Here is a 19,356-nt window from a genome sequence, read left to right on the forward strand (position 1 = left end):
TTCAGTTACCACATGAATGTGAGTTCCTGGTATGGGGATGTCACTTACCTGGCACAAAATATCGTCCACAGGGACTTAAGCTAGTGCTGTATGAGTTAGCATAAGTATTTGTAATTTGTGTAGTGCTTTGCCCTAGATAATAAACTTGGCTGAGAAACAGGATTTACTAGTCTGTTAGATGCTTATCCATTAGATGACAGTCTCATATCAACCTGGTATTTCACAGACAAATGGGTAACCAAAAGAAAGCATCCATTATGTGAAGATTAAGGAGTTAGAATTTAGTAAAGTTAATGCTTGTTATTAATCCAGTTACAGCAATGCTAATGCTCATAATCCAAATCACCAAATTTCTATTAAAGGTAATTAATACAAAAAAAATCCATAGATACAAATATCTGCCCATACATCAGGTGTTAAAGGCATGATTACAGTGAGTTGTCATCATCCCATGTTTAGATAGAGATTTCTTTTTCCTCAGACTTGGAGTCTCTTGAGGATTATTTTCTCCCCTGTATTTGCTAACAGGCTGCACACTTTCCTCTCCACTTGGTCTAAGAGGTTAGTCATGCCATGGTTTCTTCTGTTTAGCGTATTAGTCCTTCTCTGTATACAGTATGACTTTTTTTCTGTGGGGAGGAGAACCACACAATTACACAAAGCTAAGCAAAACTGAAACTAAAATAAGTTAGTCAATAATCACGAGTAAAACAAGCTCAAGGTCACAGGATTGACGACAGATATGACCACCAAGTAGTTTTGCTGTTATGGCTTGGACAAATGAGACAATGGTATGTCCTTCAATAAGTTGCAGATGCAATGGAAGTTCTTAAATAATTTTTGCAGATACAGCTAAATCAAGCTAAAACAGGTTTAAACTAGACAAGGCATGATAAGTCCTAAGACCTAGTGGATACTTATTGTTACAAAGCTTTCTCTGAATACAAGCTGAAAACTTCATGGATGCAGAGTACACTTTAAGTGTCTTAGTTATTGACATAGCTTACAAAGCACATGACTATCTCTTTTTAAACACATCATCAAAATCTTACTAGCAAACTCAGGCTTTCCTCATTAATAAAATTATTTCAGACAGTAGCCCAATATGCGGTGTAGCATTAGGGACTTGTTTCTTAATAAAGTGAGGGATATTTCTCTAAAGGGTCATGTCATGAAGACAAATGCATGAACAAAGCAGGAAGGCATCTAACTAGCAGCAGTCTACAGCACTTCGCTCATATTTTGCTTTTGTATTAATCTAGCTAATACTCAATATACTGTTGTACTGTAAATCATTTCAAACCTAAGAAGAAATCTTAAAAAAAAAAAAATGCTTTTCACTGTTACTGCTGCCATTTTTTCCTGTTATTCTTATGAATTCAGTGGTTATTCAATACAGTATGTGAAAAATGTGATGCAGTCTCTTTTACTGTTATATTCCTCTTCCAAATCACTGCTTATCAAACCCAGATTATTAAAGCTGTCTTTTAATTTCAGCCTGGCTAGTGAAAAGTGATGACCCAGCTATAATAATGTGCTTTGTGAGAAGTTACTGCCTAACAGTTCTTAAAATATCACGAACCGTACCTGATGAGTTTCAATACTACTAGTACCAACACTTCAAGCTTTTAATAGCTTGTAAATGGCTTTGTACAGTAGTTGGTAGGATGAGAGCTCCAGGATGACAGCTGGCAGTGTTGAAAAACATTAACTCAAGCCATGCAAAATACAGTGGCACTTAACAGCGATTAGAGTGAAATGATATGTTGTTAGCAATAGAAAGCTGGTGTTAGTGTAACATTGCTTTATAAGCTATCTAGTTGGGCTTTGTAAGTCTTAACAATTCCCTTTTTTGAATTCATATGTGAAATCCTAGCTGCCTTAATTAAAGAAGTGTTTTGCAGTTGGCTGAAATGAAACCAGAATTTTACCCGTTTATATTGCTTTTATCAGTTTCAGTGTGTGATCATACATGCATGAAAATATGCTGTGAAAAATGAACTACGATGTATTTGAAGGTGACAATCCTAGGAGTAACACAAGTCTTCGTAGGGGCAACTGTTAATATCTTTCCAGATATCATGGTTGAGAGACTGTGTAGTAAAGAGTGCAGTCAAGGTAATTACCTCTGAGGCTCATCTGTAGTTTCTTAGAAATTTGATCAGCAAATTGGACACCAGAATCAGCTTTGTGGCCTGATCTAGTTGTCACATAAATGGAGGAACAGTCTTCTGTCCCTAGGTGGAGATCATTCCATGACTGTAACCTCAGAGTCCTTTCAGAACTTGTGTATTTTTCCAGCCCAGACAAATCTTTTGGTTTCTTTCCTACTTAAAGATATCTACTTGGCTTACACATTACAGGGAATAGCATGGTCAGGTGTATGACATAACTAGGTGGCAAAGTGCAGGTCTGCTTTAGAAGCTATGTAGACATCTTACTGCAAGAATGGATGGTATGAATGAGTCCAGCCTCTCAGATGGACTTGCTGACATGAGAACCATCACATACTAATGCAGTTCCAAACCAGAACTTGTGTCAAACTGGCTTTGAGCATTAGCAGAACTGTCAGGTGATAGTCTTCACCTTCACCCAGTTGTGTAGACATGACTATTTCTGGACAAGATCTGTTTCTGGAGCCGGAAAGCTTCTACGCAATTTCTCACCTGAACTTATTAAAATCGCAGTTATTCATACCTGTACTTCACGGATACTCATGGAAAAGCTTAGAGTTTGTAAAATCAGAACACCTAAACACTCACCGTAGACTTTCTTTTGTCTTTAGGTTTACTACTGGAAAGTGCAGAGTCTATCCAGAAGGAGCAAGCGGCATGTAGAAAAAAAGATCTTGACTTTCAGGGGAAACAAGACTTTTGGAATGTTGCCAGGGCTGGAGCCCTATAGTTCTTACAAGCTGAATGTTAGAGTTGTTAATGGTAAAGGAGAAGGACCAGCAAGCCCAGACAAAGTATTTAAGACCCCTGAAGGAGGTATGAAATGAGAAAGGTAGAGCATAAACTTAAATGTGGTTTATTTAGAAATAGAACACTAAGGGTGCAATTGCTGAATTTGCATCTTGGACATTAGAAAATAATAATCTGTCTCAATACAGTAATAATTTTAAGAATTAATAAGTCATGAGCTGTTTTAAGTTAATCTACTTTGTATTTACTGTGTGCTCTTCTGAAAAGTTCCTAGCTCACCCTCCTTTTTGAAGATTACTAACCCAACGTTGGATTCTCTGACTCTGGAGTGGGGTTCCCCTACCCATCCAAATGGTGTTTTGACATCATATATACTGAAGTTTCAGCCAAGTAAGTCAATTACGACTATATAACTCTTAACTTAGACAGTATGCCTACTAAATAGCAATCCATTTATTAAGAAAAAAATTATGTTAAATTTATGTACAAAAGATATGATTGCATTGTAGATGTCAAGTTTGGAAAAGATTAATGTATTTGTGACAATATAGATGACTCTATTTGGAAAACTTCACTTGCTTAAGTGCAAGATTAGCATTTTTCTATTACCTTATTTCTTCAAACCATGCTTCACAAAAAAGTGAAGTCCTACACACAATCGACAGCCAAGTTAGAAGTAAGATACTACCACTTAGAAATCCTGTATTCTAACTGCAGTGAAAATATAATTACAAGTAGATCAAAATACATCCAATTGTATTGTTGTCTGCTTCTTCAATTTTTATGGTATTTTAATTTTTAAATGAAAAATTAATAAATGTGCCATTTACTCAGAGCTATAAATCATTTCATTAGGATCCCTATGCCACTGCTTACTTGCCCAGAAATTTGTCAGAAGTGACACTGGAAATTGAGATGTGCATGGAACAGGTTAAGGAAGTTTTTCTTCCACTTACCAACTTCTGCTGTTCCTTGGCTTTAGATACAAGTCACTTCGGTATTTTTTTTTTCCTAAGCATACTGAACTTCATATGAGGTAGCTAGTTTAGAGTTTCAGATTTTTTTAATGACCAGTGTTTCAAATGTGTTCAGATGATTTTCTAACACAGTGATAATGTAGGCTGTTTTCCTAACTAACTCTTTTTTTTTTTTTTCTTTTAACAACAGTTAACAACACACATGAATTAGGTCCCTTGGTAGAGATAAGAATTCCTGCCAACGAGAGCAGCTTGATATTAAAAAATTTAAATTACAGCACACGATACAAGTTTTATTTTAATGCACAAACTTCAGTTGGATCAGGAAGTCAGATAACTGAGGAAGCAGTAACAATTATGGATGAAGGTAAGATGGGTATGTATAAAGAAAACCCATTGAGTTTAAAAACCACTGCAAATTTTATTCAAAATATTACTACTACTTCTTTCCATTAAGGAAATAGCCCCTAGTAAAATTTTCTCTAGAGCTTTCTTAACTGTATTATACACTAATAAAAGATGTTAAATAGCTTTTAAGAAAAGAAGTGCAAAGGGTTTCTACTGTAGTGGAAGCCCCAGAGAGATGTAAAGCCCCTTCTTTTGATATTAACTTACAAGATCGAAGGCTTTGGCTTTTTGCACTTCAAAGTTTCATGTAACTTTACATTTTAAGTGGTCCTTCATTCACCTATTCTGCTTCATTGTCGCAGAGAACAATACTGAAATGTGCAGCTTTATGGCTAGAGGAAATTATTTCTCTTTTGAAGTATGTAATAGCTTCTGTGAGGTCTAAACTTTTTTTTCATAGAGCTAGCGAAAACTCTAACTTCAAAAACCTCCAGAAATGAATTTGTCATCTATGCCCCCAAGTAACTGGTGACATTGTATAATATTTAAATACTCTTAAGTATATTGCTCAGTTCTGTCACTATTGATGTTTACATTTATATCCATTCTAGATCTCCGATTTTGGCATTTCTTTTGTTGAAGATGTTATTTATTTAAATGTGAAAGCTTAATAAAATAAGAGTAATTAAAGCAAAGGGGAAATTTGCGGGGAAAGCCTTTAATGATTTGGCACATCTTAATATTAAAAGTCCATCTTGATACCATCTTTTAATGTATTTTTATGCTTAGTAAAATTATAGTTTGTTGGAATAGCCATAGATGAGTTGGTATGCAATGCAATTTCTCTAACAGTGTATTAAGGTTGCATATGAATGACATTTATTTTAAATCATGAATCTTAACAAGCATGAGCAATAAAATTTTGTAAGTGCATGTATATTAATTATTGTCTTGTAACAGTCTGTCAGTGTTCAACATAAGTGGATGGTTTCTAGTTTATTTGAATTGATACATTTTATCTAGTCTGCATGCTTTTCTGGTTTATAATGAAATTACATATGTATGTTCCCTTTGGTGTTGTATCTAATTATATAGTGTTCCTGTTCTTGTTTTCCTCCATTAAAGCTGGTTTTCTCCGTCCTGCTGTAGGTGCAGGCAAAGGTAAAATGAAACTGCATGATTTGTTAATGTGTGGATTTTGCAGTGTTGCAAATGGGGAAATTGCAGTGGTAAGGACAGAAAATCTTGGAGTACACATTACTATACAAAGTATTAATCGGTGCTGGAAGAAAACATTTATGGGTTTGTTTTGTTTTTTTTAAAAGGGATCCAGAATGCTTATTAATACCTTTCATCTATTTATTTTGTCCCAGAGTTCCAGGGGAATTCATTAGCTTTTCTTCAGCAAAGTCTAATTATTTCTGAACATTTAACAGATGTATGTCACTGTCATAAATATTCAGGATCCAGGTGCACTAGCACTGATTAGCTGGAGTAGAAAAAATAGCACTTTTACAAAGGAGATTTTTTGTACTGCCTGTGCTATGTCCTTTTTTTTTGTTTTAAAAAAATGGATGTGTTCTTGTTCCTGCTGCTGATTAATGCTACCCATTTGATCACATTTATTTTATTTGCAACCCAGCTGTGCATAGGAGACAGATGACTGACAATACCCTCTGTATACTTCTCAGTTCGAGTATCAGGTTGAATATACAGACAAATGGCTTCCTGCTGTCTTAGGTTCACAGATCTTCTGAGTGAGCACTCAAGGATATTTCAGTGAGGGGAACATATTGTCTTCCTTATTCTTGAATTCAGTAATATTTAGTTCTTTATGATGCAGTTCTTCTGTCAAACAAGGTGTTCTTCACATTTTTGCACACATTTTTTATGAATTTTGATACTTTTTCTGTCAGAAGCAAAGATTGTCCTAAGGACTGTTAGGTAGCTGTAAGTCCGAAAGGTGTCTCTGTACATGTGTGTCATTTTGTCACAGAGGTGTTATTAACACTAATGAACATCTGTGCATCAGATTCTCAGACCATAAACATCTCAAATCAAACTCTGTACGTGAAATACCCAACATTTTTTACAAGAAGCATATATTGTTTTACATATATTTTCTTTCCACTTGATGGTCAGGTGTTTTGAATGAGAATAGCCATAAAAAAGAACTTCATTCACTCAATCTGGTGTAAATCAGACTCCCTCTCTATACGTATGTATGCATGCATTTGTGCATATATTATATATACATATATATATAAAAAAGTATATTCTAATATCAGTTGCATTTCTGGTAAGTGTATAGAGTTGTGGCTTTATTTTAATGACAAGTGTTTCTTACTGTTTTTTAGACTAGTTGTAGCTGAGCAGTTAGCACAGATTGGAACAATCAAACTGCCTTGTAGTCCTGGACGCTAACAGCAGAAATGTAAATTAAGTTCTCATTATTTTATAGCTGACTAGAAAAACTCATGCAAGGAAAAATGGATTCTCTGTGTGAAACTGAGGTCTAATTATAGCCGTATCACAGTCTGTGGCTAGCAGAAAGCATCTTATTTGTAAGATCAGCTGGAGCAGCTCACGTTTCAGAGCTGTCATCTCAGATTCTCTGAAAACTAAGCAGATGTCTTCGTTTGGTTCCATGCCGTTTATGGTTTCAAAGTTTTCTCATATTCCTGTAGCATCTAGCTCTTACAATTGCAAAGAAAACTTTGGAACTGCAAACAGGATGGAACTAAAGCCATGACATCTGTTAGGACATCTGAGTTGCTGCAGGTCTGAGATGAATGTTCTCAGTGGTTACTTACATTAACGTGATTAACTGTTTCACTACTGATCAGGGACTATGAGCAAGGAAAAGGAGGATCGCGTTATCAAGATCAAATGCCAAATTATTTGATCTCATGAGTGGGTGGATTTGGAAGGCAGAAATACTCAGCCCCCTCAAGAAGAAGCCGTACCCAGCAGTGAATTTTTACTCCATTAAGTATATACACGTATATACAGTTCTTACTGATGTGCACTCAGAGCCAAACCAAGGAGAAGTTGAAATTTAGTTACTCTCAACTTTTTTGAGATCTATCAAAAACATCTCCGTTTTTTGTTTTGAAGGGCAGAACTTACCAGAAAAATATAATTATCCTTTCACTTTCAATTTGAGCACGTTCATCTTGGAAGAAGACAATAGGTCCCATATTCAGCCAGCCTAAATTGCACTGAAATTTCTGTACTTGGTATTTTCTGCTGGCTGGCTGCCCCTGAAGACCTGCAGCTTGGCCAGTCAGAAACTTTAGACACAAGGTCCTGGAGGAATTCAGATCATCTAAACCTGGGCAAGCTGTGCGACTTGGGACATATTTCGCTTCTCAGAGTACAACTCCATATTACAGTGCAGAGGGAGATATTGCTACAGTAAATCTAAGGATCTTAGAGTGTCTCAATATTTTTATTGTAGTTCTGAAATATATTGCCTGTCTCTTGACACCGTGTGTCTTTTGCCATCTTTTTAGACAGGCGTGGGCCCTTCATTGTCTTTTATTACTTTAAAAGCAATGAAAGTAACCAGTCTGCTTACTGCTGCGCTTGACACTTTTAATTTTTGTCCTGAGTTTGTCTGATTGTAATGACTATACTGGTATTAAGTAAAGATATCCAGTATATTCTAGACCAATAAGTAGAGAAGCAAGTTTTATGCATTTTTCCCATAAGGTAAAATAACAATTTTAGATGAAAACATGAAATAGAGGTCAAGGCTAAGGGATTTAGATAAAGGAATCATTTTAGAAGCTCTGTTCAAATGGGGCAGGGCAGGGGGTGTGGGTGTGTGCAGTAGAAGGAGGAAATTATTGTCTCCCTGTAGTATGGGCACCATTCTAATAAAAAAGTTCTTTGGACAAACAGTGCCATTGCATCAAATAGCAGAAATGCATTTGATCTTAGCACATTACAACTATCGAGGTTTTTTCCCTTCTCCAAGTGAAACTTAACAGAGGAGATCCGTGTCATTCTCTCACAAGCCCACATGAGTAAATCATGAGACACGTTATTTTACTAGATGGGCAGGCTGTCCTGTTGGTACTCCTATTTGACTTGCACTCTTTTTTCCTTTATAAATGACTTAAAATTCATCAAGTTATGGTACTACAAAGAAAAAGTAATTGTTTTTTTTCTTAGCAACCTGTATTCTAAATGTTACTGAAAACTGCATATGTAAAACATAATGTAATATAGCCAGTATTAGATAAGTAGTATGCACTGATGTCCCAGTTATGTATTGGCATCTGACGACTGGCATGAGGTAACAGAGCTGTGAGAAAAATTGGGGAATAAGAACCTGATTACATATAAATAATTATAGTAGCAGCTGGAAAGTGACTCAGGCCATCACTGGAGTCAAGTCTTTCCTACCTTTTTCCATTCATTAGAAATTTTAAATAACTGGACTATAAAGGAAGGAAGGGAATACAGATTTGACCAGTGGTAGAAATGAAAGTTGCTCGTTAAAATAAACCAGTCACAGGGGCTCATTATTGTATTTGTTGTATGCTGAAGTGTAGGGAGTCATGGCATGATGTGTCAGTCTGTACTTTTCACAATCCTTCTTGTTTCATTTTTGAGTTTCTTTTTGATTTAGTCAACGTTTTTACTTGAAAGCAAGGTCTTGTAGTCTGCTTGCATGCAGACACTGGTAACTGGCAGTCCTGAACTGCAATTAAAATAAGATTGTGAGATCACAGTTGCCTTTAATTGAAGCTAACGCTTCCTGTCAGTGTGGTACTCAGTCTGTCTGCTTCTTCATGTGAACTTCACATCTCAAGTACTATTGACAGAACTACTTTAGTTGCAAGGGAGAAAAACAAGTAGTCTAGCCTCTGGATTTGAAACTATTCTTTTTTTCTGACTGAATCTCCAGTATGTAGCTCTTCACTGCAGGCTAGAAATCATTCTCAGCTGAGTTTGTATCTCTGGTCTCTTCATAGAAGACAGGATCATCTCAATTTTCTTTGTTCCATACAAAATGCTGTTCTTTAAATCATTTTCCCTGCCCGCCATCTGTTTTCCCTCCCTCTTTGAATCATTTCACATAATGTCTCCATATTTTTTGCTAACAAGTTCAAGCTGCTTTTTCTTTTCAAGTTGATTGTAGTATTTTTGTACTGCTCCTTCAACCGCTCTCTCCCTGTGGACTTCTCCATGATATAACTATGTGATTTCTTCAATACAGCCTGCTACGCAGAACTGCTGTTTTTTCCTCTTTTAAGTCCACCGGGAAAATGATGATGCTTTGCATGCTAGACTAGAGAAAATGATGATTATTGCAATGCAAAAATTCCTGCAAATAACTTTTGCTTCGTAGCCATCACGCAAAATCCATGCCACGCTAAGTGCTTATCAGTGAAATTATTTCTTGCATTTCTTCTTTGTCTTTTGTATGTCTTGCACTATGGGAATGCTCTTGCAATGGCCTAAATAATCTTAGAAGTGACTAATGCCCATCTCTCACCGCTGGAAATGGAATTCACTCTTGCTGTTACAGCAAGGCTTGAATTTCATACTGTAAAAGTTGTAGATTAAAAAGCAAACAAAAGCAAAACCCTTCTCTGTATCTTACAGGCTCTGGTGGAATCTATCGCCTTTTTCCTTCATCTTTTCCTGTGTGGGGGTGTAGGCTTTTTTTCCTTTGAATTTATTTTTCTCTTTATATATGCATTTTAACTAATTTTCTGTGATATATTGCTTTGCGGGTTTTTTTCCATTTGACACCAATCTTCAAAAGTGTGCTTGTCACTTACCTGCCATTTTTTCCTGGAGATCAAGTGAATCCCATGAAAATTCCAAAAGTTCGGTCACTTTGGGCATTATTTCATTTATTGTTCTACTGAAGTAAATCTTGAGAAAGAGTACCTACTCTGTTTTTAAAATCCATTCATATGTCATGTCGTGTCTTATTAAATACTATTGAATCTGCAGCCCAAGTGTAACTGTGTTACTTGGAGTCTTCCTGAAAGGCTGGAAGATTAAATACAGCTCTACAAAAGACTCCACTGGAATTAATTTGAAAAGAAAAGAAAATTTTACTTTGAGCCTCGGCCTCTTTCTCAACAGTTGGGAAATGCTTGTATACCGTAACTCACTGCAGGAATGGAACCATACTCGATGCCGCCAGCTAAAATTTGCATTGTATCGTAGCGTGGTTAAAAGAGCTTAACTTACTGGAGGTAACCGAATAGGAGTCGGTCTGTATAAAAACTGTAACTTATTAACGATCCATTCCCGTCAGTTTTAAAGCGATGCTTTTGTCAGCGCTGCCGCACAGCATTGTGCATGGTCACAGATCAAGAGAGCACCCTGCCCCGCTGCTGAAAAGGCCCTGCTCCCCCAGACAAAGCTTTCGGCCCCCCCTTTTTACCAACTGGCGCTCGCACACGCTGCGAGTTTCTGCCAACTGACAATTACACATTTTACATTTGTGAGCAGTGCTGAGAAACATATTGAAGAACTTGGAGGTTAATTATATTTAGAGGTGTGCTGATTGAGAAGACAAGAGACTGGGTAGATTGGAGACAAGCTTTGAACGCTGTAACTACTTCGACTCCAGGCTTTCATCACCTTGGGATCCATCAGCCATCTTTTATCTTCTTATGTGTGTATTCATGTTGCAAATATGGCACATTTAACAGACAAATAAAATTTTCCTAGCCTGCTGGAAAATTAGATCAAGCACTAGTGAAAAAGAGGAAGAATTATAAAAATAATGATTTTGAAAATAAGTGTGCTACTGAACAAATTTCTTGGTGCACTGTGTTCAGTAGGAAAAAAACAGATCTTAAATCTGTCCAAATGCTAAACATGGATAAATCTGTACAAACAGCTATTGTTAAGAATCAGGTAAGAGTAGATCTGATAAATGCAATCATAAGGTCGAGAGGATTTAGAAACTAAGACACCAAGAGAATGAAGGTAATTTTCAGAGCCAACTTAATTGTTATATGCAATCATAGGACAGAAAGACATTTACCAGATACCAAGTCTTTAATCTAGCAGGCAACTCTTTAGTCAGAGCAGAAACTGGAAATTGGAGATGGAAAAAAAGAACAAACCAAACCACAAGATAAGATGGCAATTTTACAGGGAAGGTGATTATGAAATTTGCTTAGTGATATAGAAGCTGTATGTCATCTGGAGTCTCGGACAAGATGAGACAGTTTCCTTCATCCCCAAGTTCTCAGGCATGAGGAGGGAGATGTTAGGTGTCATTCTGTGGCATCTCTTTGCAAGAGTTTGACAGATAATTACTAAGAGTTTCTTCTGTCTTTAACATTGGTGAGAAATATCAGTCACAGTTGTGCTGCTAATTAGACATCTTCTGTGCAAGAGCAAAATCCAGGAAAATACGGGTTTGAGAAAATATGATTTAATGAAACAAAACAAAGTCGTATTTAGAATACAAATCTTTTGTTTTCTTGGTACAGAACAAATGCTTAGATACTGATTGTAACAGGCACCTGTTCCTGTGTGTAAATGAGGAAGGAAGTCTATGTATCCTGCCTGCGGTCTCTAAATTTAGAGCCTGCTATTCTTTCCTCTTGCTACCTTCAAGTAGCACAGAGAAGCGGAATCTAATCCCTTTGCATTACCGTAGTGTATATGGTTACATGCTAGATTTCCCATAGACAACTCTGGCTCTGGTATTTCTTAGGGGTTTTGTTGTTGGCTTAGTAACCTAGATGGCTTTTTTTAAAACAATTTGATTTTGTTAATGTAGTTTTAGTCAAGAAATAAACAGATTCTTTATTATTTAAATAATATATTCCTTATTATTTTTGGTTGGTGAAAGAAATCATGTATAAAATATATAAGCACAAATTGCCTACAAAAACATCAAATGTGGGAATAATTAGTTTAATACAGATTGAAGAGTTGAATGAGTACTACTGGAATAGAGTTAAAAATTTGATGCAAGTATGCAGATAAAAAGCCTGATATTGTGAACATTTGTGATTGTGAGAATACATTTTCATGAGAAATAGTGGAATTAGCATAATTTAGGTATGTTTTAAAAATACTCAGTTTTCTAGACATGGTACTCATGTTTGTTTGTGCTAGGGGCTTGTCTACAGGTTTGTTTGTTTATTTTACTATGGCAAAGCAAGCCATTTTCTCTTTGAATCTAATTTGGAGCTTCTTCCAGTCAGCCATATGGAGAAAGCCATGCAGTTTTGAGGAGAAAATGATTTAAGTACATAGATAAAATCTGTGTAGGACCTCTTGCCTTCAGAACAGGCTTTTGCCCATTTTCTTTTCTGTTGTAGGTGAAGCCATTGGAGTCCTGCCATTTGTCTTTACTGAGATTAGGTTTTTACCTCTGATGTTTCATGGTCCTTTGGGAAGTACTTTTGATGTTGTTTCCTAAAAAGAAGATATTTTTAGCAGGATACAAAAAGTCAGTGGCAAACAGAAGCATTTTCACTGAAAACTAATTTCATGCCTTTGAGGAGCATCCTCTTTCTATCTGCACTATTAGAACTATGAAAATCTATTTTTCATTAGTATTAGGCAAAGAAAAATACTGAAATATATGTCCATTTGTAATAAGTATAACTGGAGAACAAAGAATTAAGGTACGAGCAAAGAAGTGGCTAACTATGGGATGCTGAAGAGAGAAGTGCTTCTTTTCATGGATGTGGGCATTGGGCGTATCTGTGAAAAGTACTGTTGTCTAACGAGAACGTCAACAGTAAGACACAGTACCTTAAAATGAACAGCTTCTTGCATTCCAGTGATTTGTGTCCTTCACACCAGAGCATTTTGATATTGGCTTTCCAATATCTGATGTCTAATGTTCCAATATCTAAAGGTGCCGTGAATTCATAACATTAACAAAGCTGATTTCAGAAACGTTCTGTGAAAGTAAAGGTGTCCGTACACACATACTTCAGTTTATTTTCAAATACATTTGTATCACTTAGCTGTTTCTTATTTTAACAAGTAAAACTAATTGAATCCTGCATGAACTTAAGAGTGTGCATGTGTTATTCATTTAACAGGTAAGGTTTTACTGTATTACTTAAATGTTACTTCTTGATGCAAAGTGGTTTTACTCTTTATTTTTTCTTTCCTACTATCTCTGATGGTGAAGGATATTCAGAAATCCTTTTTGCAACCTCCCCAGTCATGCACACTGTCCGTCCAACATTCTATAAGGGTATTGTCTTCCTTTTTTATCATTATCATTGCAATAGAGACAAAATCCTATTAGGGCTTGCAGTTGAGGCATTTGCAGTTCATTCAGTGACACATGGCGTGGAGGGAGGTGTGTACCACCTTCACAACTCCGTTCTCTCCTGCCATTTCCCGTTACCCTGACAATGTTCTCACTTTCCAGCTGTCTGCATTTTAATTCTAGACAAATAGAAATAATGTTTTCCAGAATTTTGGCAAATAGGTATTTTTAAGCATTTGGCAGGTTTTGTGATACAGGGCATGTTCAGTAGTGTAAATAGATTTTACTTTATAATTTCATAGTGTAGTAACAGCCTAGGATTCAATTACCAAATATGCTACGTTAGTCACTAATTTCCAGTAATGGAAATAATGACAAATGTACTATACTTCCCCTGTATGTGCTCTAAATTAACATAGTAACTACTTTAAATATTTTTTTTTAATGTATGAAGTCACAATTTTGTATTCTGCTTTGTTTTTCTATTGTGTATTCAGTGCAACCACTTTATCCAAGGATCAGAAATGTTACAACAGCTGCCGCTGAGACCTATGCCAATATCAGTTGGGAGTATGAGGGACCAGATCATGTGAACTTTTATGTTGAATATGGTGTAGCAGGCAGTAAGAAGTCATTTAATTAAATTTTGCTAACGCGTTCAGATATATTTTCAAAGATTTCTGTAGTAAATGTGGTCCTAAATTGACCCAGTGTTAATTATAGCTCTTAAATGTCTAGAAGAATTATTTTTTACTTTGATCAGGAAGATCAAATAACTTCCATTTTAATGAACGTGAATGTGTAGCAGGTATTTGATGCTTAGTTAGAATATCAGCCTTTGTTCCTTTGTATTATTTTATAAATTCTTCTGAACACCAACTTCTAAAACTGTGGTTTGCATGAAGTTGTTTATCATGCAGTGATTACATGTGTAAAATTATGATCACTTGCATTAAAATAGGATATAAAAGTTTTCCTAAATTATGTCCAATTCAGGAAAAAAAAAAGAATTAAATAAGTGAGCCAATAAAAACAATATTCTGTGTTAAATTAAACCTTAAAATAAGGTATCGGCCAACTTATGTACTTTTATTGGCATTAAAAACAGGTTTTAGTCTTTGATAATACCAGTAATAATTAAAATGCAGTTAGCTAATAAAAGCAAGATACTTCTATTCAAATACTCTATCCTTCTAAAGTTATGACTAAAGATAACCAATCTGAAAATTGGACTATAAATGCATTTTTCTGGATATTGGTCAAATAAGCAGCTGAGACCATATTAGATCTAAGAGAATGATCAGGATGTATGATTGTTTCAGACTTCGAAGCAGAAGTTCTTGACTAAAGTAAATATTGACTGAAGCTACAGAAATGTAATTTAATTAAATGACAAAAAAATCTTTTAAAATGTATTTTATAATTGCAAGTTCAAAAACCCTTTTAAAAAAAATAAATGAAAATAGTATTTCTCTAGTACAATGGAACAAATGTTTAAAATAGTTTCATAATTCATGTACAATATCTTCAATATATTGCATGCAATATATTATTTGAAGTCATAATTTTATATGATTTTTGTTATTTTTTGAGAGAACAGTTATTTTTTTTCAGCCAATCCATAGCTTAGTCAAGTAACTGTTGATAGTATTCTGTCTAGAAACTTTCAGTAATACAGAGAATATTAAAATTCCAATATGTTGTTTTCCTAAAATTTTTGTAGGCAAAGAAGATTGGAAAAAAGAAATTGTAAATGGTTCTCGAAGCTTCTTTGTGTTAAAGGGTTTAACACCAGGAACAGCATATAAAGTCCGGGTTGGTGCTGAGGGCCTGTCTGGTTTTAGGAGTTCAGAGGATGTGTTTGAGACAGGTCCAGGTGAGGCACACCGTACCAATTCTGTATCCTAGTCAGAATTGCAGTAGACCAAGCGCTGAAACGTTGAACTGCTTCTAGCTAAGAGATGTTGTAGCTAGCATCTTTGCATGTTCTTATTTTTAGAGCAATGTTGAATTATTTTATAAGCTCCTAAATAATGCCAGCGCATTTGTTATGTAGATTATGAATGTTTTCATCCTTTCAGTTCACTCTACTTTTCTGCTGGGGCAAGATACTCACTGCTCGCACTCCATTTGTGTGCTGTGCACCGAAGATGACAAATTTCATTTATTTCTAATTAATATCATTATATGGCTATATTTAAATAACGTGCTTTCATAAAGCCAAGTATATATCTTTAAATCTAACAATCTCTATATGATCAGTTTTAATAGAAAAAAAATCTGAGCTAAAATGTTTGCATAATCAGAAGTGCAGATTCAATTTGATGTCTCATGTAATCTGTTTATACCAATGTTAAGAGATTCCTACTTGTAAATGTTTCTTTTCCTGTCATATGCTGGTTCTGTATAGATTTTGATGTCACGACTATATGCTGTGAATCAGTAAGGCTGTTTAAGTTCCTTCCGTACATATTTCAGTCATATTTCTTCATAAGCAAATGAGTAACGCTTGTTCATTTAGCTCAGAGAAAGGGCTTTATTGGAAGTTTTTTGATGTTATGCTGAATATGTCGTTGCCATCACAGCATGTTCTTGGTCAGCTGTTATTATTTGTTGTGTATTTTCTAGCCACTTCTGCTCATTCCAAGTATTTTGGTCAGTGCATAATTATTTAGCGGTACCCTCACCAACTCCAGAATGTTATGATTTAAGAAAGTAGTTTAAATATTAAAATATGCTTGAACGATATGTAATAATTATCAGACGACAAAGTAAATAATGAATATCCTAGTTTGAAAGTGAGCACTTTCTAAAATCATAATTTTTTTGCTGTGTTTTGTTCCATTTCTGTTCACAGTTTATCGTGTTGCAGGAAAGCTTTGAAAACATGGTGCTGAATAACGGTGCCAAGCAAATATGTAGGGGTTAAACACAGAGGTTATATATACCAGAGACAGCTAGTGGTATAAAAGCAGATATGTCAAGATTTATGCAAATATACATCCAAAGCCTAGAGCAGCAGTAAAGCAAGGATCAGGACTACAGTATAGTTCAAAACAAGCTGAATGGAAACCTTCCCAAAAGCATCTTTCTGCACAAAAAATACTGAGCCAGGAGATGAGGAATCCTGTACGTACTCAGTCCCCTTGGCTCATGTCCTTGAGTAGTTGAGGAAGAAGGGAATTTAAAGACAGTCTTTTCTGCTTCTTGATGATGGAAAGGTTTAGTGTCCAGCATTAAATTATATACACAGTATATTTCTTACAGAAAAATGTGTCACACTGTCTTCAACCTAGATCAAAGTTTTTAAATGCTGCAAAAAATAAAGTGGACAAAGGGGAAAATACTGGAATATGGAATATTGCAGTTAATTAGGAATTACTTAGGAATGAAACTAGAATATTTCATGTAGGAGGCTTTTGCCACATTTATTTCTTTGACAAGCATTCCTGTAGACCATCTTCATAGTGTGCGGGTTCATCTTTTTGAGCATACCAGTACAGTGTATTGCATTCACTCCTGCATCAGCAGTTCACTCAGAGTAAATATCTTTCTGCCTGACGCAGATAATTTGCTTAGTGTAAGCAGGAAATGTTGTGCCATTTTTAAAGTTGCACTGAGATCTAGAAACCCTTTCCTATTGGATATGCAATAAGTTAAAGAATACAAGAAGCTGCATAAGTAAGTTTTCATCTTTAGTCTCTCCCATCTATCTTGAATATTTTTATGCATGAGTTCTTTTGCTTGATGCTCTTTCTTACTACATTTGAATGTTAAATGTGCTTTTGCATTTTATCACAGTATGTATTATACAACCTTTAATGCCTTATTATAGATGCGTATACACAAAACTCAAAGTAATTTTAACCTTAATGTGGAAACAGAAATTTATTCTAATTTGATTTATAATTCATATGAAGATTACCTTTGTGATTTTTTTAAGACTGCCACATATATATTTATATTTTTATATGGTGTATAAAGTATAAATATAATATATATATGAAAGTTATGTATATATATAACATATAGACATTTTTATGCAAAAATAGTTTAAATTGGTGCGCATATAAGAAACAGTCAGTTTCTAAAATATCAGAAAGCATAATCTTAAGCAATAGCTGGGAAATCTCCTAATCATAACTACACAGTAATCAGTCACATTCATTCATTGATCTACTTAAATGAAAATCAAGTCATAACTTTGCCCAGTAAGACCAAAAAGAGGGAGCAAAATAAAGAGCTAATTTTAGCCTAGTAATCGCAAAGTGGAATGCACATCGGTCTTCCATATGGAATGGAGGGTAGACGATGTCTCCAGCTGATGCTTCCGAGCTAGCCGTCCCAGCCTTTGTCTTAACTGATAAATACCGTTGAGACATGGGCTTTGAATTCTGGCCTGTAACTGAATATCGTTACATTTTACTGTTGGTGTGCTTGCCAGCCCAGTGCAGTCTCTTGTCAGCTCGCTGTCTGCCCAGCAAAGCGCGGGTATTGTTCAAAGGACAGCACCAGCACAGGACAGTTGTCATCCAATGTGTTTTGTAAGGGGAAGAGTTTATGCTGTATCACCTGGATTGTGGCTAGAAAAGTTAATGCTCTGTTGAAAACAGATTCTCTCTGATGTGCTTTTATGAGCCTTCCCATATAGACATATGTTCCCTAAGGAGAGGTGAAAGTCTTTATGGGGCTCTGGGACTTTCACATTTCTGTGTGTAAAGCTATAAATGTGTTGTGTCCTCCACTTCAGTGGAAGTAAGTCTACAGACCTTCTCTGGGTGAAACACATTGTGCCATGAGAGCTGAGGTACTCACAGCATCCAGAGAGACTGACTGAAGGTCTCAAGTGTGGTCTGGTCCTAGTGTGAAGTGTCTACTAAGCTGAGATCTGAAGTACTATTATCCTTACTAAAATCAGGGTAATTTACTGGCTGTGAATAATCCAATACCTTACCTCATAATGCCAGAAAAAACAACAAATGCTAAACCAAAATGCCGTATGAGTTATGCGTAGGAGCTGTTTTGCATTCCTTATTCATGTGGGAGGGTGATCTTTGTCTATATTTCCCAAACAGAGAGAGGTCTATTGGGAAACTCTTCACAGAGTTTCAAACTTTTTGGTTTTGGGGCTGGAGGAGAAAGTGGAGAACGAACACGATAGGTTTGGATGGATGTCAGTCTTCTCCACGTCCTGTCTTCTGTCTGTAGCACGCATCCCTCACTCCTCTCATCCTTCCCACTTTGTCTCAACAGTAAATCCTAAGGCCAGTTGCCTGTAGTGTGTTTCCACACAGGGGAGCAGAAAATAAGCTTCACCAGGAAAATCCCCTGTGTTGGAGACCAGCAGGAGAGATCCAGCCCCCCCGGCCACACAGATAATTCCTGTCCTTATTAGTGACTGTAGTGTTCCCTGTGTAGTTTGTTTATCGTTTATGTCTTCCAGCTAGAGTCAGCATTTGGAGAAAAGTAGTGCCAAGGAAAGGCTTCGCAATTGCATTGTGTTAAGTCCTCACTAATGCTAAATAATGGCAATCATGATAAACTGTAGGATGAGGTACGGGTTTGAGGAGAGGAAGAAAATATGATGCTTAATAAGGCTTTAAAGGATGCTCCATTGTTGCTTGTTAGTTGAAATTGAATGTTAGGGTCTTGAATGACCCATCTGTTTCCCCATTTCAGACTAATGGGAATGTATTAGCTAATGACTATTGGCTTTTTATCCATTTTGAGAATGCAGTTGATGTGTTTATGTGAATTATAATTTGCAATTTCATTTCAGTAGTTTAATTAATGTAAAATGATTGAGAACAGTTTTGAGGTTTGTGGAAAGCAATGTAGTATGTGCACAGGTTTTGCAAAGTAGTTGTTAAGCTTAAAT

At 35.8% G+C, this 19,356-nt stretch overlaps 1 protein-coding gene across 44 annotated transcripts in view; it reads left to right on the forward strand.

The window, feature by feature from the left end:
- NRCAM (neuronal cell adhesion molecule) overlaps nucleotides 1-19,356 on the forward strand; it is a 164,151-nt gene that overhangs the window by 129,441 nt on the left and 15,354 nt on the right. For 17 of the 44 annotated variants that reach the window (XM_074560295.1, XM_074609251.1, XM_074609347.1 and 14 more), the window contains 7 exons: nucleotides 2,786-2,990; nucleotides 3,192-3,314; nucleotides 4,092-4,268; nucleotides 5,375-5,410; nucleotides 13,395-13,460; nucleotides 13,976-14,101; nucleotides 15,202-15,354. In XM_074560295.1, coding sequence (XP_074416396.1) covers nucleotides 2,786-2,990; nucleotides 3,192-3,314; nucleotides 4,092-4,268; nucleotides 5,375-5,410; nucleotides 13,395-13,460; nucleotides 13,976-14,101; nucleotides 15,202-15,354 — 886 coding nt within the window. The remainder of the gene's footprint in view (nucleotides 1-2,785; nucleotides 2,991-3,191; nucleotides 3,315-4,091; nucleotides 4,269-5,374; nucleotides 5,411-13,394; nucleotides 13,461-13,975; nucleotides 14,102-15,201; nucleotides 15,355-19,356) is intronic. The other 27 variants (XM_074561127.1, XM_074561045.1, XM_074561215.1 and 24 more) reach the window with 5 other exon arrangements.

This window comes from Larus michahellis, chromosome 1 (genome assembly GCF_964199755.1).
Source record: "Larus michahellis chromosome 1, bLarMic1.1, whole genome shotgun sequence".
Lineage (NCBI taxonomy): Eukaryota > Metazoa > Chordata > Aves > Charadriiformes > Laridae > Larus > Larus michahellis.